Source organism: Talpa europaea, assembly GCF_964194135.1.
Source record: "Talpa europaea genome assembly, chromosome: 2".
NCBI classification, from domain to species: Eukaryota; Metazoa; Chordata; class Mammalia; order Eulipotyphla; family Talpidae; genus Talpa; species Talpa europaea.
In genome coordinates, this window is record NC_140068.1 from 59,053,488 (window position 1) to 59,073,218 (window position 19,731).

Genomic DNA, 19,731 nt, shown 5'->3' on the forward strand with positions numbered 1-19,731 from the left:
CCCCCGCCCCAAAAGATGAAAAGCCTACATAAACTATTTTTTCTGATTACAATTCTGCCTTATGGTCATTTTTAAAGATGACCTATGGACTTTTATTTAATTTCAATCAGCTTAATCAGCTTATGAATATGACAGTGAAATAAGCACATAAAGCCCTTATTTAACAATACAAATGTGAACATTTTACTACATTAGTGTCCACATCTTTATGACTGAATGGCTTCAAATACCTGGGATTAGTTCTGCCAATGGGCCATTTTTACCGTGGTGGCCTTTCAAAGCAAGTTAATATGGTGATTTGAGGCTTTAATATAAGACCTACATAGTTTACCTCTCTGATGAGTTAAATAAAGCTCCCCAGCCCTCAATGCTCAGTTCCCTGTCAAAACCTTCTACTAATTAAAATCTCACTGGGTTAAGGAACACATCTTGTAAAATACTGGGACTATTACTGGTAGGGAAACTGATATGGCAGGGGTAGGGTCATTAACAAGCAAAGCAAAAGGTGGCAGAGTCCTACAAGAGTCAAGATTACTCTGTGAGGTATAAAACCTCGCCTTGTCAAAAATGTAATGTGTTCTTCCCACAAATAAAGAGAAAAAAAGGGGAAGAGAGAGAAGGAGGAGGGGAAATGGATGAGATTTGTAACACCTCTCTAAGGTTATGATGACCTTCATACTTTACCTGGACAATCTTTAGCTTGCAATGAGACTACATATGGTGTGACATTATTCTGAAGGGCTTCTGTGAGACTTCTGAATGTTAAATCATGATCTGTTACATTCACACCTATGGGATAATACATCAATATAACACCATCATTTTTATTAAAAATAATTTAACAAAGCAAAAGCTGTTTAACACATCAGGTGAATCACTAAAAAATTTTAAAACATTAATTAACAATAGAGGCACACTTAATATATATGTGTATTATGGTAAGACAGTGTATTATGGGAAGGCAAAAATCTGTCTTTTAAAAAAATTACTGGAGGGCCTCCCCCGATGGCGCAGCGGTTGAGCGCTGGCCTGCGAAGCTGCCGCAGCCTCTGCAGCACCTGTTCGATCCCCGGCTGCCGGCGAGGGTCCCACATGGCTCACAGACCTCTCCTGCCGCCCACTGTTCCCCTCAGCAGTGTACTTCGGTCCTTCTGCCTATTCTGTTCCCCACTCTGGCTCTGGTGAATCCTCTCACCCTCCCGCACTTCTGACTGTACCCAGTACTTGTATGTATGTATAAATAAATAAATAAATAGATAGATAAATCTATCTTTTTTAAAAAATTACTGGAGAGGTGTAGTTAACTCTTGAATACATCTTAGGAATAATTTTATCACTTTGTCAAATTCACAGAGCTCTTTTAAATAATCATTCTAAAACAAGGGACTATAGATTCTAGCCTTATTGTCATACTGGCTTAACAACTGAGATTTCAGGGCCTCTCTGGTAGTGCGAGGGGTTAAGCATAGCACTGTCAAGCTATCTGCAGCCCTGGCCAGGAAGCAACCCACATGGCGCAGCAGACCTCTCCTGCCTTGCCCAATGCTCCCCTCAGCAGTGTATTTCAGTCAGTCCGCCTGTTCTACACCCCTCTGTCTCTGATGAATCCTCTCACCCCTCACACCTCTGGCCTGTACCCCAGTTCTTGTATGCATAAATAAATCTTTAAAAAGAATTGAGAATTCAGTCATTAATACTACTGATGATCAGGTAAATTTAATGTAACTACACTGATCTGAGGGGAGAACCTAAAAAAAAAATTAAAACTCTAGTTCCTTTTGGTATTTATTGAATCCTGTGTTCTTATTTCCACCTATTAGTATTTAAGTGCTCTGTCTGAAGTTGGAGTTGAGTAGACATTTACCCATTAGTCTGGGAAATATTTTATTAACTGATATGCTCCCTAATATCATAATCTAGAAAGTGCTTTTATGCTTCAGCAAGAACCAGCAGCAGGCATCTTAAAATTGCTTGATATTTGCTACCATAAAAATTCAACTGCTTGGGGAAAAAAAAAAGGTCCAGAATCATCCAGGCTATCAGTATGCAACATACATGTTAGCAGGCTGTTTTTTAAATGGTCATATACCTTTTTGAAAACAAAAAAAATGTGTAATTGTGTTTAAGCGATTTTTGTGTATAGATTTTTTTTTTTGATCTATCAAAAGTATTTCTAGCAGGCATTAGGGCCTGTTATTATGACACTGTATGTCTGAACAAATTTAGAAGTTTAGCAAAACACTGATGTATCTTTCACTAACTTTATAAACTTAAAACAACAGATCTGTCTATTGGAAACAAGACAATCAACATCTTTAACTGGAAAAATGTTCTCTTCAACCACTGACTTTGAAATATGATTTCCATTAGCTTCTTTTCTCCCTTTGGCAATAGGCAGAAAAGGGATTTAAACAATGTTCTCACAACAATCTATCAGGGCATCCCTCTTGTGTCCTGTGCTCATTTCTGAATGCTGTAACCTGATGAAGAGACATAAAGCACCCAAAAGTACAAGCAAGTCATCACTGGGCCTCAGTTTCTCATAAGTAGAAAAGGTTTTGAAATCAAGGCAGGTTGTACCATAGAGATACATTAATCACATTATGAGAATCTTATTAATCAATGTGGTCCTTTGATCAGCACAGTGGGCATCAGCAGGAAACCTGTTAGAAATATAGCATTTCAATCCCCAGCCCAGATATATTAATGAAATTCTGCATTCACTAGGATCCCCTGGAGTTTATCTGTAGGAACATTAAAGTTTGAGAAGTACTACTCTGGATAAGATGTAGGCAATGAATAGTTTTAGCGGCAGTATTAAACAATAAAATTAATTTCTTATCTGAGAGCCCACTATATAACAAAACCTGAATAAATAACTTGGACGTGAAATAAAGATGATGTTTGGAATCGAATTCAACTACCTTTTCAAAATTTCAATGAAATTTCTTCCATTATCCTACAACCAAGATATTTGTTTAAAATAGGATATTAGGAAAAATAAAATAAAATAAAATGGGATATTAGGAAAAATAAAATAAAATGAGATATTAGAAAATACTTAAGTACCTAAAAAGCTTGCAACTTCCAGTCTGAAAGCAATTATAAAAAATTCATCCAAATCCTCTTCTAAATAATTAATACACATTATAAAACAGTTCCAGATTGATAAACTAGGCAAAGGGAAATAAAACTAAGGCCATAGAGAAATTCCACTGAAGATATGGCAGAAAAAAGCATAAAAAGCAATTAACATACTGGTAATTTATCACTTTACTCAAATTTTATATATTTTCCTAAATTAACTAAGGAAAAAAGAATAGCACAAATATATTTTCCTTCCACTTTTCTGACAGAACAGGTGGAGGGTACTAGCTGATCCCACATGAATCTCTTTTAATTTAGAGATATATAAATCAGTATAAGGAATTTTTATTGGTTTTATAAGTATGCACAGCAAATAACAGTTGTTTTAATTCTATAATTAAAGAGGAAAAAAAATTATATTTTACCAGAACAAGTTAATCTACTCTAGGCTCAACAAAACCACCAAATAAAAAACAAACACATATACATAGATACCTATAACAAGAGCAGCAGTTGGAATTTCTCTGAGTTTTATTTGACAGCCCCAGTCTCTTGAATTCTTCCAGAAACCAGAATGAGCCTTTTGCAGAAATTCAATTAGACTATCAAACAGGTTTTTATTTAATTCCTCTTGTAGTTGCTGAAAGAAAACAAAATTTCATGAATTATTATTAGTATAAATGTGATGTTTCTTTCCCAGTTTGGGGGAAAAAACATTACATTAGTTCTACCCCAAAGATCACATGTAATACGATTGTAAGATGGGTGAAATTAAAAAATGATTTTTCCTTAAATCTCAATGATTAGTGCTTTAGATTTTCACATTAAAGAATTTCACTTAACTCATTCAACAAACATTGCTAATCACCTTACAAATAAAATGTGTTCTCTAAAAATGCAGAGAAACTGAGCAATAATACTTGCAATTAAAATATATTGTGTAGGGCCTCCCTGGTGGTGTAGGCGGTTGAGTGCCGCACTGTGAAGCTCTCCACAACCTCTGCAGCGTGGGTTCGATCCCGGCTGGCTGGTGAGAATCCCACATGGCGCAGCAGATCTCTCCTGTGTCTTCCGCTGCTCCCCCAGCAGTGTATTTTGTCAGTCTGCCTGTTCTGTTCCCCGCTCTGTCTCTGGTGAATCCTCTCACCCTCCCACGCATCTGGCCTGTACCCCAGTTCTTGTATAAATATTTTTAAAAATAAATAAAATAAAATACATTGTGTAATGTTATCATAATAAAGGAACAAAGAGTAGGGCCATCCAACTTAAGTTGAGGAGGTGATATATTTGAGCCAAAGCACTAGTGCATTTGATAGATGAGATGACTGTAGGAAAAAAACAAAGATTAAAGAATGGGGAGTGGAAGAGCCAAGGAAGGAAGGAAGCACCAAACATCTGGAGAACAACAGATATATCCTAGCTTACAGAAGTAGCAGGGGATGAGACTGGACAAATAAGCAAGGAGACAGACCACAACCAATATAATGTAAAGGGTATGGGTATTTTCCTGTGAAGAGAACCACTAATGGGATTTGAAACAGACATACAATTTAAACCCGGGTTTCTGGCATCACTGTGAAGTCCAGATTAAAAGATATTGAAAAAGCTAGACTGGTAGAAAGGCTAGAAAAATCTCTGTAGCTTGGTATAGGGCTGTACACGATAGAAAACTTTTTCATTTAACTAATGGTGCTATAGAGGCTAGTAACAGAACTGAAGGGTTTGACATCAGAGGTAGGGATATCGATTAGGAGGGTAGTATGACAATTCAGGTTAGGAAACAAGTTCGCCTTAAATTAGAAGCCACAAATTCAAATAACTTCAAGAGTCACATGGAATAGCAAAGCCAGTAAGTATAAAGCAACAAAGAATGGAAAGTTCATCACTCTCCCCAAGGCATTAAAAAAAGCAAACAAAAAAATATAGCACTGTGATGGCCAAACAAGTCCACTCAAACGTTGGCTCTAGAGCTACAAATGTGATGTAGTGGAGAAATTTTTCAGAGTTGGAATATAAAGAGTAAGGTAAATGGATATGAGTATTGGAAGTGAAAACATGAGGATAAAAATAATTTCTAAATAGCTTGGTTTCTTACCTGTGTAACTTAATGAGTAATTTAAAGACTGCCACCATTGTTGGAAAGCTGTGTGGAGATTTCTGGACCTACTAAACATAGAGCTTCCATATGACCCAGCAATTCCACTCCTAGGTATTTACCCAAAGGACACAGAAACATCAATTCCAAAGAACACCTGCACCCCTATGTTTATAGCAGCACTGTTTACAATAGCTAAGCTTTGGAAACAACCCAAATGCCCAAAAATAGATGACTGGATCAAGAAGATGTGGTACATATATACCATGGAATATTACTCAGCATTCAAAAAAGATAAACACATGCAATTTGCTGCAACATGGATGGCGCTGGAAGGGATCATGCTCAGCGAAATAAGCCAAAAAGAAAAAGAAAAATACCGGATGGTCTCACTCATAGCAGGAATCTAGAAAACTTAAATAAGGGACCAGGAAAATGAATAACTATAAGAAAGTGAAAATCGAAATCAACAAAAAACTATGAACCAGAGACACTTTTAGGGGGGCGGGGGCGGGAGGGGAGGGATTGGGGTCAGAATGGGGGGCTGCAATTGTATGGGGAATATAACAATAAAATTTATAAAAAATAAATAAATAAATAAATAAATAAATAAATAAATAAATAAATAAATAAATAAAAAGACTGCCACCATTGAAAAGTACATATGCAAAATAGGTATATACAAGACATTTTGCTTTGCAGCTATTATTATAAACATATGTTCCAGTACCTGAAGCTACACATAATACTTGAAACATGCCAGAGTTTTGTTTTTTTCTGAAGATTATACAGATTATATTTAGCCAGTATTACCTATATTTCATCAACACTCTTATAAATTGGTGGAGGGGCCTCTCTGCTGGTGTAGGGGTTAAAGTCTCAGCACTATCAAGCTACTGTCAGCTACAATGGCCAGGGAGCTAATCCACATGGCACAACAGAACTCTCCTGTTTAACCCCTGCTCCCCTCAGCAGTGTTATTTCAGTAGATCCACCTGTTCTGCTCCCCGCTCTATTGCTAGTGAATCCTCTCATCCCCTGCACCTCTGGCCTACACCCCAATTGTTGTATGCATAAATAAATAAAAATGACTCTTTAAAAAAAATAAATTGGTGGAAAGGTAAATGGAAAGCAACAAATAGGTCTGTAGTATAAATCTTAAATTACTAAAAAATAATATTCACCTCAGTTTCAGATTTCATCTGCTGCCACATCAACTGGTAAGTTTCAAATCGCAGCTTACTGTCCTCAGATTCATTTTTCCCTTTATTAAAATAGTTCTCTAAAAACACAGAAATAGGTCAGTATCCGTTTTTACATAATGCAAGTTAGAAAATCTTTGTGCAAAGTTATTCACGGCATAGAATATTTTTTATATATGTACAAAAATATATATATTTGAGGAAAGGTAACATTTAAATACCCTTTGTATTTAATTTTATATAATATATTTTACCATATTAACTGTACCTTTAAATTTTTAATTACATTTCTATCATTTACCTTTGAACTTGTAAGTTTTATTTAATGATTCTAGTTTGAGATAATACCTTTAATATTAACTATTTTCACTATATGTTCTTAAGCTAAGGCCTTTTATACTTTGCTTCATATATTTACTGTGTATTCTCCTTCATCAAATGACTCCTAATACTATTTTGCTGATTTGTTTAACTTAGTCTAGCCCAGTCTTTTATTTAGTCTAGCTATATATTTTATATCCTTTCTAAAATTTTTCTTCTATATGGATAGTCATTTATCAAAATATCATTTATTGCACTGGTTTTCAAACCATGATCCACAATAAGGAGTATGTCTTACCTCATAATCCAATACACATACATATAACAAAAACAAAATCATAAGTTTCACAGAACTATACTTATCCTTATCATGTGATAGCAAATGTTTTCTTTTCTGTTATGATTGATAATGACCCAGTAAACAGATGTCATCACACTTGGGTTATAACTTTGAGTTTGAAAAATAATTAATTTATTAAATAATCCATCCCTTCTCCCGCTGATTCGCGGTAACATCACTACTTACACATATTTGGGGAGTTTTTGAATTTTTCTTTTGTACTATTGAATCCAATTCTATTCTATTCCCATATCAGTCCTGATGTGCTTTAATTTTAATTTTTTTTTTTTTATAGAGGCATGTTATTTATTTATTTATTTGTTTGTTTGTTTGTTTTGTTTATACATGCACTGGGTACAGTCAGAAGCGCGGGAGGGTGAGAGAATTCACCAGAGCGGGGAGCAGAGCAGGCAGAAGGAACGAAGTACACTGCTGAGGGGAGCAGCGGGCGGCAGGAGAGGTCTGCGCACCATGTGGGACCCTCCTCCGGTGGCCGGGGAGCAGCCGGGGATCGAACTGGCGCTGCAGAGGCCGGGCAGCTTCGCAACCCAGCGCTCAACCACTGCGCCACAGGGGAGGCCCCTGATGTGCTTTAATTACTGTAGTTTTTTTGTTGTCCATTTTAATGTTACATAAACTCAGGTCTTCCTCCTACTATCACCATCAATCATCTTTTTGCAGACAATTTTTGTTTCAAAAAATAATTATATTGGTACTTTGACTGGATAAAATAAAATCTGTAGATTGATTTGGGGGAGAAGTGGTATTTTTAATGTTAAAAACTTATCCAAAACTATAACCAATTGTGTTACTTCCTTATTGTTTTCTACTTTCCTTATTTTTTATTGTTCGGTATTTTATTATAATAGCTAGGAATTTCACAGGATTAAATAATGATGTGAAGTATATCTTTTACTTCTACTGTTACTGAGATTCTTCTAGTATTGGATCATAGCTTTATATGTTAACTGGTATTTTGGAACAGAAAGTCTCATCCACATTAAGAACGCTCTCCTAGTCATATTGATACAGATTTTAGCAAATAATGATTTTCAACTGTATCAAGAGTCTTAGAATATACTTAAGTCATTACACAGTTAAATGTTAGATAAAGTTATGGTATAAAAAATATGAACAAAGAAAAAGCAAGGAGATACGATATTACTATTAGATAAAGCAGAAATAACTTTGATAATGAATAAAACCACAATAAAATGTTAAAGTGGCAAATCAAGACATGAATTTATCTCCTGAGTAATGCCACATCAAAATACCTAACAAAAGAACTATTAGAAATTGAAAAACAGGGCCTCTCTGGTGGCACAAGGGGTTGAGCACAGCACTGTGAAGCTTTCCCCAGCTACCCTCATGGTGCAGCAGACCTCTCCTGTCCCGCCTGCTGCTCCCCTCAGCAGTGTATTTCAGTCAAATCTGCCTGTACTGCTCCCCACTCTAGTGAATCCTCTCACACCCACACCCCTGGCCTGTACACCAGTTACATACATAGATAAATCTTAAAAAAAAAAAAAGGAAGAAATTGAAAAACAACAGCAGTAGGGCATTTTAAACTGTTACCATGACTTCTCTCAGTCATTTATAGATCAGATAGGTTAAAAAAAATAAAAGCCTTGGGAAGTGCTGGGGAATGTAAGCAATCACTGTTGTCAGGTTCCCTCCTGCTCCCACTCAGTGTTTTACTTCACTGACAGGGTCTCTCTCCCTCTCTCTGTACCACCCCTACAAGTTCCTGCCCAGTTGTTTTCTAGGAGGTACAACCATTCGTCCACTGAGGGGAAGGAGAGTTACCAATCTTCTCTTAGTATATGCCCAAGTGTCTTCAAGTCAGGAAACAGATGGTGGGGAAAATGCAGAGCATCTTCCTATTTCTTCAAGCAATCTGTTTCAAAAATTGAAGCCAGTGAAGGCAAGTGCTAAAATCTGGGTGTATTTTCCTCACTTCTGCTCCATCTGTCTTATAATCAAGATTGGTTCCTCTAAAATTCTCATATTATGCCAGTATCTGTTGCTCTTAGACACACACACACACACAATGTCCTTCTAAAGCAAAGCTTAAATTATAAAATTACACACATTAAGTTTCCGAATACTAAAACAAACAGATCTTAGTAAATTGTAGCTGAAACTCAATGCAGAGTTCTAAGCAAAAACTTGCCTCAATAGTGAGAGGCAGCATTAAGTAATGGTTAGAGTACCGGCTCTAGAATCAGACAGCCTAGGTTCATATCCCAGTTCTGCTATTTAGATAGATAGATAGATAGATTCCTTTTTTTTAATGGAGATAATAATACATTCCTCATTGTTTGCTAAGAGGACTAAACAATAAACATAATAAACAAATGTTAGCTATTTTATTACAATAACATTGTTAATGATATCAAATATTACATGGGGAAACAGTCTTGAATTTTCTCTGAAAATGAACTATTTTTAGTTAAGTTTAGTAATATCCTAAAGAACACTAAAGAAATATGTTTGTAACTCAATTACTTAAAAATAAGAGACTTTATAATGGAGCTATTCTTTGTCTACCATTTCTGAGTTCATCACTGTCACTTTTCCTTTTGGGAAGAGAGAAGAGTAAGGAACAGAAAACATCAGGTTTTCCTGAGAGTAGGTCTATAAGGCTGCGAAGTTCAAGATTACTATTTATTTCCTGTTAATGAGAAAATGGATTCTTGTAAGTCAGATTTTCTACTCATAGTTTCCCTCATTATGAACCAATATTTTATTATTTTCTTCTTGAACACAGGTCTCTTATCTAGCTTATCTCAAACTGAAGATTACTGTAAGATATGCATCCTGTGATGCTTTAGAAAACTCCTAAATATTCAAGTTATTTATTATTTAATCAAGCAGTGACATAGCTCAGTTTTTCTTTTTAAATTCAAAACTAGTGCATGAGTATGCTTAATTCCATTGCATACTTTTTCTATTGAAATTAATCTTCACAGTGCTGAATACTGAATAAAAATACTCAACCTGTGAAGAGCTTATAAAAAAATACAAACACTTGGATCCTACTCTCAGAGTTGATCTGGTTAGACAATGGGTATTGGTATCTTAAAAATGTTCCCTGAATTGATACAAGGAAGGTTGGTGGGTTGTAGCAATACTGGTTTACTGGTTGGGATACTGTACTATATTATACAAAATGGAGATAAATGGGGGAAGGTTACAGGGGAATTCTTTGTTTCTTGCAAGTGAACTATAACTATATTGGGAGGAAAAATTAAAACTTCAAGTGATTTTAATGTGCACTCATGACTGGGAACCAAGGCAATAAGTACTTTCTGACAATAATATTGTGTTTTCTTCGAAGAAGTCTTAACTTGATCACTAAACAGACATCAGGAAATAAATGAAGTAAAGGAAGTGGGCCTCCCTGGTGGCAAGAGGTTAACACAGCTTATGAAGCTATCTGCAGTCTCTGCAGCACGAGTTTGATCCCCAGCCAAGGAGCTATCCATATGGTGCTGCAGACCTCTCCTGACTCGCCTACTGCTCCCCTCAGCAGTGTATTTCAGTCGGTCTGCCTGTTCTGTTCCCTACTCTGTCTCTGGTGAATCCTCTCACCCCCTGCACCTCTGGCCTGTACCCCAGTTCTAAATAAATAAATCTTTAAAAAAAAAAAAGGAAAGAATTTCTTAGTAATTTAATTTTACTAAGATATAACTTACAATAAAACATGCCGATTTTAAGTTTGGTATATCCTAACAAAAATGTACATTCGAGTAACTACCCCCTCGATCTAGAGAACACAGCCATTACTCCAAATGTCCCTCTTGACCTTTCGCAGTCAATTCCACTCCACCTCACCCTAGGAAAGCACTGAGATTTTAAGATAATCTTTCTAAAAAATGTTACATATCCTCTGAGGAAAATGTATTTTCCCATTTTGCTTTTTGAAGGTATATTTGGATTCCCTCTTAGAACCCTGGGATACTATCCCTTGACCTACATTTGTGATGTTAACAAAATAAGTAAGCCAAGCTTCGACAAGAGGACTAGCAAATTCTAGTAAATTCAATTAGGGTTAGTTTAGTTCTTAATGTTTAAGTTCTAGGAGAGGAAATTTAACACATTTATTATTAAGTCAGCTTACCTACTGGGACAGAGATCTTTCTCTTCTTGAAGTTTGGCTTAAACACAAAACAGCCCTTTAAAAAGACAGAAAAAAAAAAAGCATAAAGTCAAAGTAGCCAAGGAGCAGACAAATCTGATAACCAAAAAGTTTACAGGAAAGAGGATTTTTATTAAAGTTGTTTTTTGCAAAATGCTAAGAAATCACATCTCTTCATCTGAATTATAGAAAGAAAATTCTTAAACAAAGGGGCTATCCATTTCTTTCACCACCTTCTCATGGGATGCTTATCTTTGATTTTGTTTTTTTTGGGACCTGATCTACACAGCAAAGAAAATAAAGGCTGATGATATTTAAGCCTGGAAAGGTTGCATTTTTATAAAACTTAGAGAAGAGAATCAGTACTAATAATTAATATGAAGATCAAGAAAATTAAAAAAAAAATTGTTATGCTCTCCTATCTCCAAATTACTTGTTATTTAACTAGACTCCAAATATCTATACCCTTGACAGGAGGTAGATAATTTTGGCCATTGCTTCACTTTACATATCTTTCTTCATCTGATAAACTCTTACTCATTTATCTAATTCAGTTTGAATCAAACTCAACCACTCTGGGAAACCTTCCCCAGTTCTCTAGTCAGAATTATTCCTTCCCCTGAGGTCTTTAATCCCAAGATGAATATCTTTGTTTTGCTGTTGTAAATAACTTTTGTTGTATGTCATAGTTATTTATGGGTCTGCCTCCCCAAATATCTTGGAAGTATTGTCAGAGCACAAATTGCATTTAATTCATAACTTTACCCAATATTTAGGACAGTGTTAACATATACTTTAGGCAATCAGTATATGAAGTGAATGAATACTTGCCAAGTAATTTTCCTGCATTTAGTTTTGTCTTATTATCTGACTAGTGATATATAGCCCCCAAACTTCTAGTTCTACGTTTATTCTACCAATCATAAAGCCAGACATCATGGACAGTTTCTTAAAGATTACCATTTTTTTTTTTAAGATTTATTTATTCATGCATTCAAGAACCAGGGTACAGGACAGATGTGCGGGAGGGTGAGAGGATTCACCAGAAACAGAGCAGGGAACAGAACAGGCAGACTGACTGAAATACACTGTTGAGGGGAGCAGTGGGTGAGACAGAAGAGGTCTGCTGTGCCATTTGGATATCTGGCTGGCTGGCGGGGATTGAACTCGTGCTGCAGAGGCTGCGGACAGCTTCACAGTGCTGCGCTCAACCGCCTAAAAAATTTAAAAATTATAACTAGAAAAAGTCCCCTTGGGATAGTACTAAAGAGAGCTGTGCAAATATAAAGTGCTCATGTGATTACAGGTTACAGTATAAGAATTGTGCCGTGTACTCTTGTATCTGCAAGTAGTGGGACTATTTGAAATATAAATATGTATTTAAAAAAATTATGCAATGCCATGGCAAACATGTCATTGCTTCCTTTTTATATTCACCTGAAATTTGTAAAGGAAAGGGAGATATAAAGGAATAAGATAGAAGAGTGCCAGGAATGGTCCTAATATATGGTGGAGGTAGCATGGTTAACCACTTCGAAATACTGATTAAGAGATGGTGTTTGAGATAGAGGAAGAAGTCTAGGAGAGCCAACACCCAGAAACTATTAAAAAGAAAGAGAGGTTTAGATACATTTTCAAAAAAAGTTGGCAGTTCCATGAAACAGTTCTCTAAGATTCTTATTTATGTAAGGCCACTTCATAAGCATTTCACTTCAAGCATTTCTGTTACAATGCCATAAAAGTTTTCCTTAAAAAAAGAAAAGGAAAAAAAAATCACAATTCTGGAAGACATAAAAATATGAGGCTTATGCAACAAAAAGAATGAAGGGACAGATCACACAAAACCTATTGAATTTTATAACCAGGGCAAATTATCAATTAAAAACAGTACCATTCCTAATAAAAAATAATACTAGCAGTTACATCGCTTTTGACATCTGTACCTACCATCAGTCAATCCTCTATCACCTTAAACTCTATGACTTGTAGTTCCTATTTGATACATAGTCTTGGAAAGCCTAACTTCTCTTAATTTTAATCAAAATTTAAAATTAGATCCACTGGATAGCCTTCTTCATTAATCTACTGTTTTAACATAGGGAGAAAGTCTTGGCAGCATCTTCATCTGCATTTGCAGCTTTTTGGATAGCAATAGCTTAACTTCAGGGGCTTCTGGGCTGCACTCATAATATTACTAAAGGGTTCACTTGGTTTATAGCAGCACTATCAAACTGAACTTTTGATATGGAAATATCATAGAACTGTGCAAATATGGTAGCCAAGGTCACATGTGCCTAGTGCAATTCAAGAACTTAATATTTAATTTTACATTAATTCAAATTTAAATAACCAATTGTTGCTAATGGCACCACACTAAGCCAATACAGCTCCAGTTTATTCTCTCATTACCAATTACACTATCATGTCTCGAAATCCCCCATCATCCAGGCAGCCCAAATGAGGACGCTTCTATTTTCTCACACATACAAACACACTACTTTTTCATTCTCTTTTTCCTAACATTCCCTCTATTTCTATTCTGATTATATTAAGTTTTCAATTCTTTTAATATGCCATTTTACCTGTTATCTTCTCAATCAAAGAATATGTCTATCTGTAGGACAGTCTCCCTATCCTCTGCCTAACTTGTACTCATTTTTCAGGTCTCAGCTATGTGTCACTTTTTTCAAAATGCCTTCGCTGACCTCAGGCAATCTATTATATTAGGGTCTTGTAGCTCTACTGTTCTCTCGCTTAGAACTTTTTCATTAGCTAACAATAATCACTAGTGATTATCTGTGCTTAACACCTTTCTTGAGTACAGAAATGGAGTATTTTGTTTACCACATTATCTCCGCAGCTAATGGAATGCTTGGCGCACAGTAAATATTTATGAAAAGGAAAAAGGAGGGAAGACTAGAGCACAGCCTCGAGGCGTCTGACCTTCACAAAGCAGGACTTACAAATTCTCCTAAAGCGAAAATATATTATTGTGCAAATGAATATAATAAAGATTCCAGGAGAACTTCCAGCCCAGGTGCAATGAACACTCCAATGCAGGCATAATTAACAAGTTTGCTTACTTACAGTTCCTTCCCTTTCAAGATTCATGGCCAGGACCTAAGCACTCTTACCTACAAGGGCCGGCAGCCAACCAGCTGGTCTCTCTCCAAGGCCATCCCCGAATGCGTGCATCTTTCCCCCTTTGCCTTGCCCCCCCACCCCCTTGTCTAGGGACTTTGGTGGTGTGCCTGCTGAAAAACGATGCTATCAATGTAACAGATATGGAGACAGTTGTGTACAAAAGGAACCCTTGGTCTTTAAACAGGTGCTCAGACTTTACGGGGCTACGCAGGTCTGGGACCTCATGCATGAGTAATAAAGCTGCTCGTGACCTCACCATTCCTGAAGTACCGCTTGTTCTTCCTCTGCCTGGATAAAAGGCTAGAATTCTGCAACACTCCCAGCCACACCACTAAGGCAGACGAGCGTCTTCCCTCCCTAAGCAAAGTTGGCCTCAAGTGCACCTGGAGCAAAGACGCCACCGCTCCCTCCCCTCGAGCCCGCACACCCGAAGCCTACGTAACCTCCGCTAGGTTCCTTCTTCAGAGGGGAACGGGACGGCGGCGGAGCTCCAGTAAACGCCCGCCCGCCTGCACGTACCTTGGACACCGAGGAAGTGGCCATAGCCCCAGCCGCCCGCGGGATTCCAGCCCCGCTCGGGATTTCCCGCGCGCCCTCGCGGCAGCAGGGCAGAGGTTAGCGGTGGCCTTGCGGCTCCGTGATTGGCTGGGCGCACCCTCGGGGCGGGCTTCCGGCGGGAGTAGGCGGGGCATGCAGAGGAGGGCGGGGTGAGGCGCTGGACCTGGCGGCTTCTGGACGTTTCCTAGAACGCGACATGGCGTGCGGCTTCCGCAGGTCCATCGCTCGTCAGGTATGAACCCGAGAACTGGCGGGAGGGCCGCCTGCACCCCGAAGCCCTTTCACCGCGGAGGGTCTGTCTTCTGTCAGAAGGAGGGACGTTCCGCAGAAAACCTGTTTCTGCCACTTTCTGCCCCGCCTGTGGAGCTGCTGCGGCTGCCGAGGCCAACGGGATAGGGGGTCGGGAATGCGACCCAGATAAATCGCCCTGGGTGAAAAGTAAACCTTGACCAGCACATGTTGCTTCCTTCGCACCTTCCCACCCCACAGCTTTGTGTGCCTTACCCATGTGGAGAGTCACTAGGCCATGATAAGGGTTTGTAGAAATGAGCGTTCCTTACACTTAGTGAAGTTGATGATGGATGTGAATTTCCAGTCGAAAATATGTAATTTAAAAACTTCAGTCACTTTGGCATCCTGTCCTGGCATTACTTTCGGTAGCTGCAAAGATACCATGATTTTTTTGATTCAGAGACATTTAAACATCTTTGTAATGAGGAAGGGAATAAAAAACTGCAACGTGAATCTGAAATTCCTCAAAAACTCTGGCCACCTGTGGGAATTTGCAAGGAAACTTCCTGCTATAGTCTTTACAAACCCATTTCTTTATTAATGACATTAATTCATCTAGTATTTCTGGTCTTTCCTGGGTATATCTCTGTGCCTCGGCTTTCTGCTTATAATTGTACTGTCCTATGCAACGCTTGCTTCCCAAATATCAGAATATGACCTTTGGATAAGACAAAGCTGAGTTTATGGTTTCCTGTGGTAAGGGAGAACACTTCAACAGTTTTGGTAGTGCCTTGGACTGGGAAGGTAAGGTTAAATTTTATTGAGAATTTGAAGTATAGTTTGTTAATTAAAAATTCAGGAGGCCATTAACAAGGCAAACTGTATTTATTTGGGATCAAAGAGTTGCAGTTCAGGAAACAGTACAGGTTAGAAATCCAAATGTTCCAAGAAGGGCCCAGGTTGGAAAGGGGGTGTTTTACAGAGCGTAAAACAAGGATGAGGTAATGGTTAAATAACTCCCCACATGAAGGAATCAAAAGGTGACATGATGAAAATTCACTTTTATCATTACTTTTCAAACTGTTCTCACTCTTGCTAGCTGCTTGTAATGTTCGCAGGTTGGCCCAGTCCAGGGTTCAGTTCAGTTTGAGGACAGAAAGGAGTTTTTTTCTCCCATGACTTACTTTATCCCTATCTTAAATTGACTCCTCTCGTGCATTTTTTCACAGGTTTAAATCTGGTCTTTTAATGAGTAGAGGGTGGAGAGTTGGAGAGTGGGTGGGGATTGTAAGAGATGGCCTGATTACAATTGAATACAGATCTTAAGTTTTAAGATTGATAAAAAGAGCCAGGTGAGGAGGGAAGGAGTCTTAGGCCATAAACTTTTAATGGTCTCTCGAAGAATTGATAACTTTTTCTGAACATTCCTATAATGAACAATCAAGTTAATTGGGCAGGGGTCTCCTAGAATAGTAAAGCACAAAGAATAAGTATTTATTTCCTTGTGACAAGGAAAGAACACAGGAAAACTAACATTTCCAAAGAAAATACCTCCTGGAAGGGACAATGAGGTAGTTTCATAGTATTTCGTGATGGAGGGGGTTGCCAGGAATGTCTGTCTTTCTGGTGGTGGAGTCTTCCGTTTTATATTCCTTGCAACCAGCCTCATCATTCATTCCTAATCTTCATTTGGGAGGATCTGTCAAAAAACATGCCTTTGGGGACATGAAAATTTGTCATACGTGATTCTTAGCTAGGTTTTACTTGTGGGCAGAAACTACAAAGTGACGGAAATATTAACCTTGTTATACAATTGAGCAAATTGAGATCCAAAGAATTTAAGTATCTATCCAAGTATCTCCAATCGATAAATTGGAGAGTTACTTTGTGAGCACAAATTTGTCTCAATTCAAACCAGCTTTTTCCTATTAGCTGTTCAATTTGTAAAGACAAGGAGCACAATCTGATCATTAAACAGAATCTAATATGGTTATATGGTGTTTAAAAGGAAAAACAGGCCCAAAATGGAGTCATTCATTAAGTCCTCACCTGGACTTAAAGCCTGGTTTAATCAGTTTCAACCTCTATCAAAAGTGTAATCATAAACCAATCAATCTGAAAGTCACTGATCAGCACTGCTGAAATAATATGTAAAATAGGACTGGTCTTTCCAACTGTGCTTAAAATAATCTTTCTCTTTTTTTAATAATGATTTTATCCCACCCTCTTTGCCGATTACAACCTTCTATTTTGTGCTGGTCCCTTTGCATAACCATTCTACTTGCTGGATGGGATACTGCCCAATTCATGAATTGTTTAATAGAGAAAATTAGATCTCTAAATTTATTCTGATCAATTTTGTCTTTTAATAATGACAACACGGACTAAAGAAATCTATTTTTCTACAAATATCAAGTCATTGAGTGATGATCTGAAGGATAAGTAAAAATATGTGCAGTACCTTTATGAATGAGTATCCCTTTAATAGTTTAGTATTAAAGGAATATATTACATGAAATGGCATATTTGTTCAGCAAACTTTGATTACGTAGTCGTAATTTAACTGAGCCCTGCACCTGCAAGTCCTCAGGGTGACAAACCACACAGCTTTTCCCTCCAATACCAGTGGCTGACCTATGCCCTCTGCTATCCAAATAATGCCCACACTGGAGGGGACTACTGCAAGTGTGCCTAGGTCTGAACCTGGCTCTTCCTGAGCTGCTGAGAAGGAGGTGAGGCCAAACAGTCACTTCTGGGAGCTTTTAAAAGGGAGTAATGCTTGTGGGCTCTACTTGGTGGTTGACTGGCCACAGGCCAGTGGGTGGGATTGAGGGACCCACCTCAGCAACAGCAGACCTCTGTCACAGATATGGCAGCCCTGCAGGCTTGTGTAGCTATAACTCCACCTTCACCATCAGTTACTAGACTTTCTGCCTCTCTGCCCTGTTGGTTAAAATAAGTTTTTTTTTTTTTTCTTTTGCTGCACCAAAGCACATTTGGTTTACATTTGTGGTAGCAGGTGGCAGGACCTAGAACCAATGAGAGAGGTTCTGATCCAGTGACAATCGTTAGACCCTTTGCCCAGTAACAAGTCTGTGGTTTTCTAAACACTATCATCAGTGCCAAGATTGACAGTAAATAGAATTTTCTGTCCTGGGATGGCTCCAGTCTAACTTGGGAAGAGATGTATATAAACAGGTAATTGTAGTGTAATCTGCAAGTACTGTATGAGAAGCATGTGTGAAGTGCTAGAGAGACATGGAGAAAACAGCTTCTAAGTCTCTGGGAAGGCTTTGTGGAAAAGCTAATGTTCGGACTCAGTCCTAAACAGAGGATGGGTGGGCGTATGCCAAGAGAACAGGGTGAGAGCTTTGAGAGGGTGTAGGGTGAGTTACTCAGGCTTTTTGCACAGTCAGCCTCATGGTTGTCACCTGCGTCCTTGATTGTGTTGATGCACAAGGTACTTAGAAGTGTGGTACAGGGCACGTGTGCCTGATTGTGGCCACCTGGAGCAGGGTATGGGCCTGTGTAAGTGGGCACACCTGAGCCTGGAGGCGAGGCATGTATAAGGGTGGCATCACTCAGATGGACGGCTGTGGGAAGATGAGTGACTACAGAAGAGGTGAGATCATGAGAGAATGTCAGGGAGTAAAGATTTGTAGGGGCTGGGAGGCCCGGTGGCATGCCACCCTCCCTGTCTGGTATGCCCATGTACCTGGTTCCCTGAGAGAGCATTAAAGCCTGGAAAACTCATTGAGGGCTCCGGGACTCACCTTTGTCTGCCTGAATCAATAGTGAACCTGCCCTGTGCATGCTGGCACAACAGAGGGTAGAGTATAGAGAGAATAGCTTGTGCAGACATACAGACCCATGGGAGAACATGATATATTCATGGAACCACAATACGTACTCTAAAATTTAGAGTATGTGTCTGACACCTCACTTCAGCAAGGCCTATTGATTTTGTCTTCAAAACATCTTGAATCCATCTCCACTCTACACTGCCCCTCCCTTTTCCCACTCAAATCAAGCTACCCTTATCACCTACAACAGTGATTTACAACAGTCTTCTGGTGAGTCTATTTTTGCCCTCCAATTCAGTCTCCTTGTAGCAAGGAAAGTGACTTTTAAAATGTAAACCAGGGCCTCCTTGGTGGCACAGGCGGTTGAGTGCCGCGCTGTGAAGCTGTCTGCAGCCTCTGCAGTACCAGTTCAATCCCCGCTGGCAGCGGAGATGCCCACATGGTGCAGGCCTCTCCTGTCTCTCCTGCTGCTCCCCTTAGCAATGTATTTTGTTAGTCTGCCTATTCTGTTCCCCACTCCTCTGTCTCTGATGAATCCTCTCACCCTCCCACACATCTGGCATGTACCCCAGTTCTTGTATAAATAAATAAATCTTTAAAAAAAAAAAAGTAAACCAAATCCTGCCACTTAGCTGTTTAAAACTGCATTCATTTTACAAACCCTCTTCCAGAATATTAACATCTTTCTCACCTTAATCCATACAACTCTGTCCCTTCTTTCTGTAGGATTCTAGCCCCAATATTATTTGTTTTTCTAACATTGCCAGGTCTTTTCCATTCCTATTACATTCCCATTTGTAGATTATTTC

The 19,731-nt window shown here is 38.4% G+C and overlaps 2 protein-coding genes across 6 annotated transcripts in view; one reads left to right on the plus strand and one right to left on the minus strand.

Annotated features, from left to right (window-relative positions):
• The window catches only part of ORC3 (origin recognition complex subunit 3), a gene marked incomplete at its 5' end in the record, with an annotated part of 49,785 nt that extends 34,897 nt beyond the window's left edge, over nt 1-14,888 (minus strand). Inside the window, 5 exons of one of the 2 annotated variants that reach the window (XM_084228529.1) lie at nt 685-789; nt 3,583-3,727; nt 6,367-6,464; nt 11,169-11,223; nt 14,850-14,888. In XM_084228529.1, the coding sequence (XP_084084655.1) occupies nt 685-789; nt 3,583-3,727; nt 6,367-6,464; nt 11,169-11,223; nt 14,850-14,873 (427 nt within the window). The remainder of the gene's footprint in view (nt 1-684; nt 790-3,582; nt 3,728-6,366; nt 6,465-11,168; nt 11,224-14,849) is intronic. The other variant, XM_084228528.1, reaches the window with a different exon arrangement.
• Nucleotides 14,889-15,069: 181 nt separating this feature from the next.
• RARS2 (arginyl-tRNA synthetase 2, mitochondrial) overlaps nt 15,070-19,731 on the plus strand; it is a gene marked incomplete at its 5' end in the record, with an annotated part of 51,541 nt that continues 46,879 nt past the window's right edge. For 3 of the 4 annotated variants that reach the window (XM_084228531.1, XM_084228530.1, XM_084228532.1), the window contains one exon: nt 15,085-15,120. In XM_084228531.1, the coding sequence (XP_084084657.1) occupies nt 15,085-15,120 (36 nt within the window). Of the gene's footprint in view, nt 15,121-19,731 lie in introns of all 4 variants that reach the window. The other variant, XM_084228533.1, reaches the window with a different exon arrangement.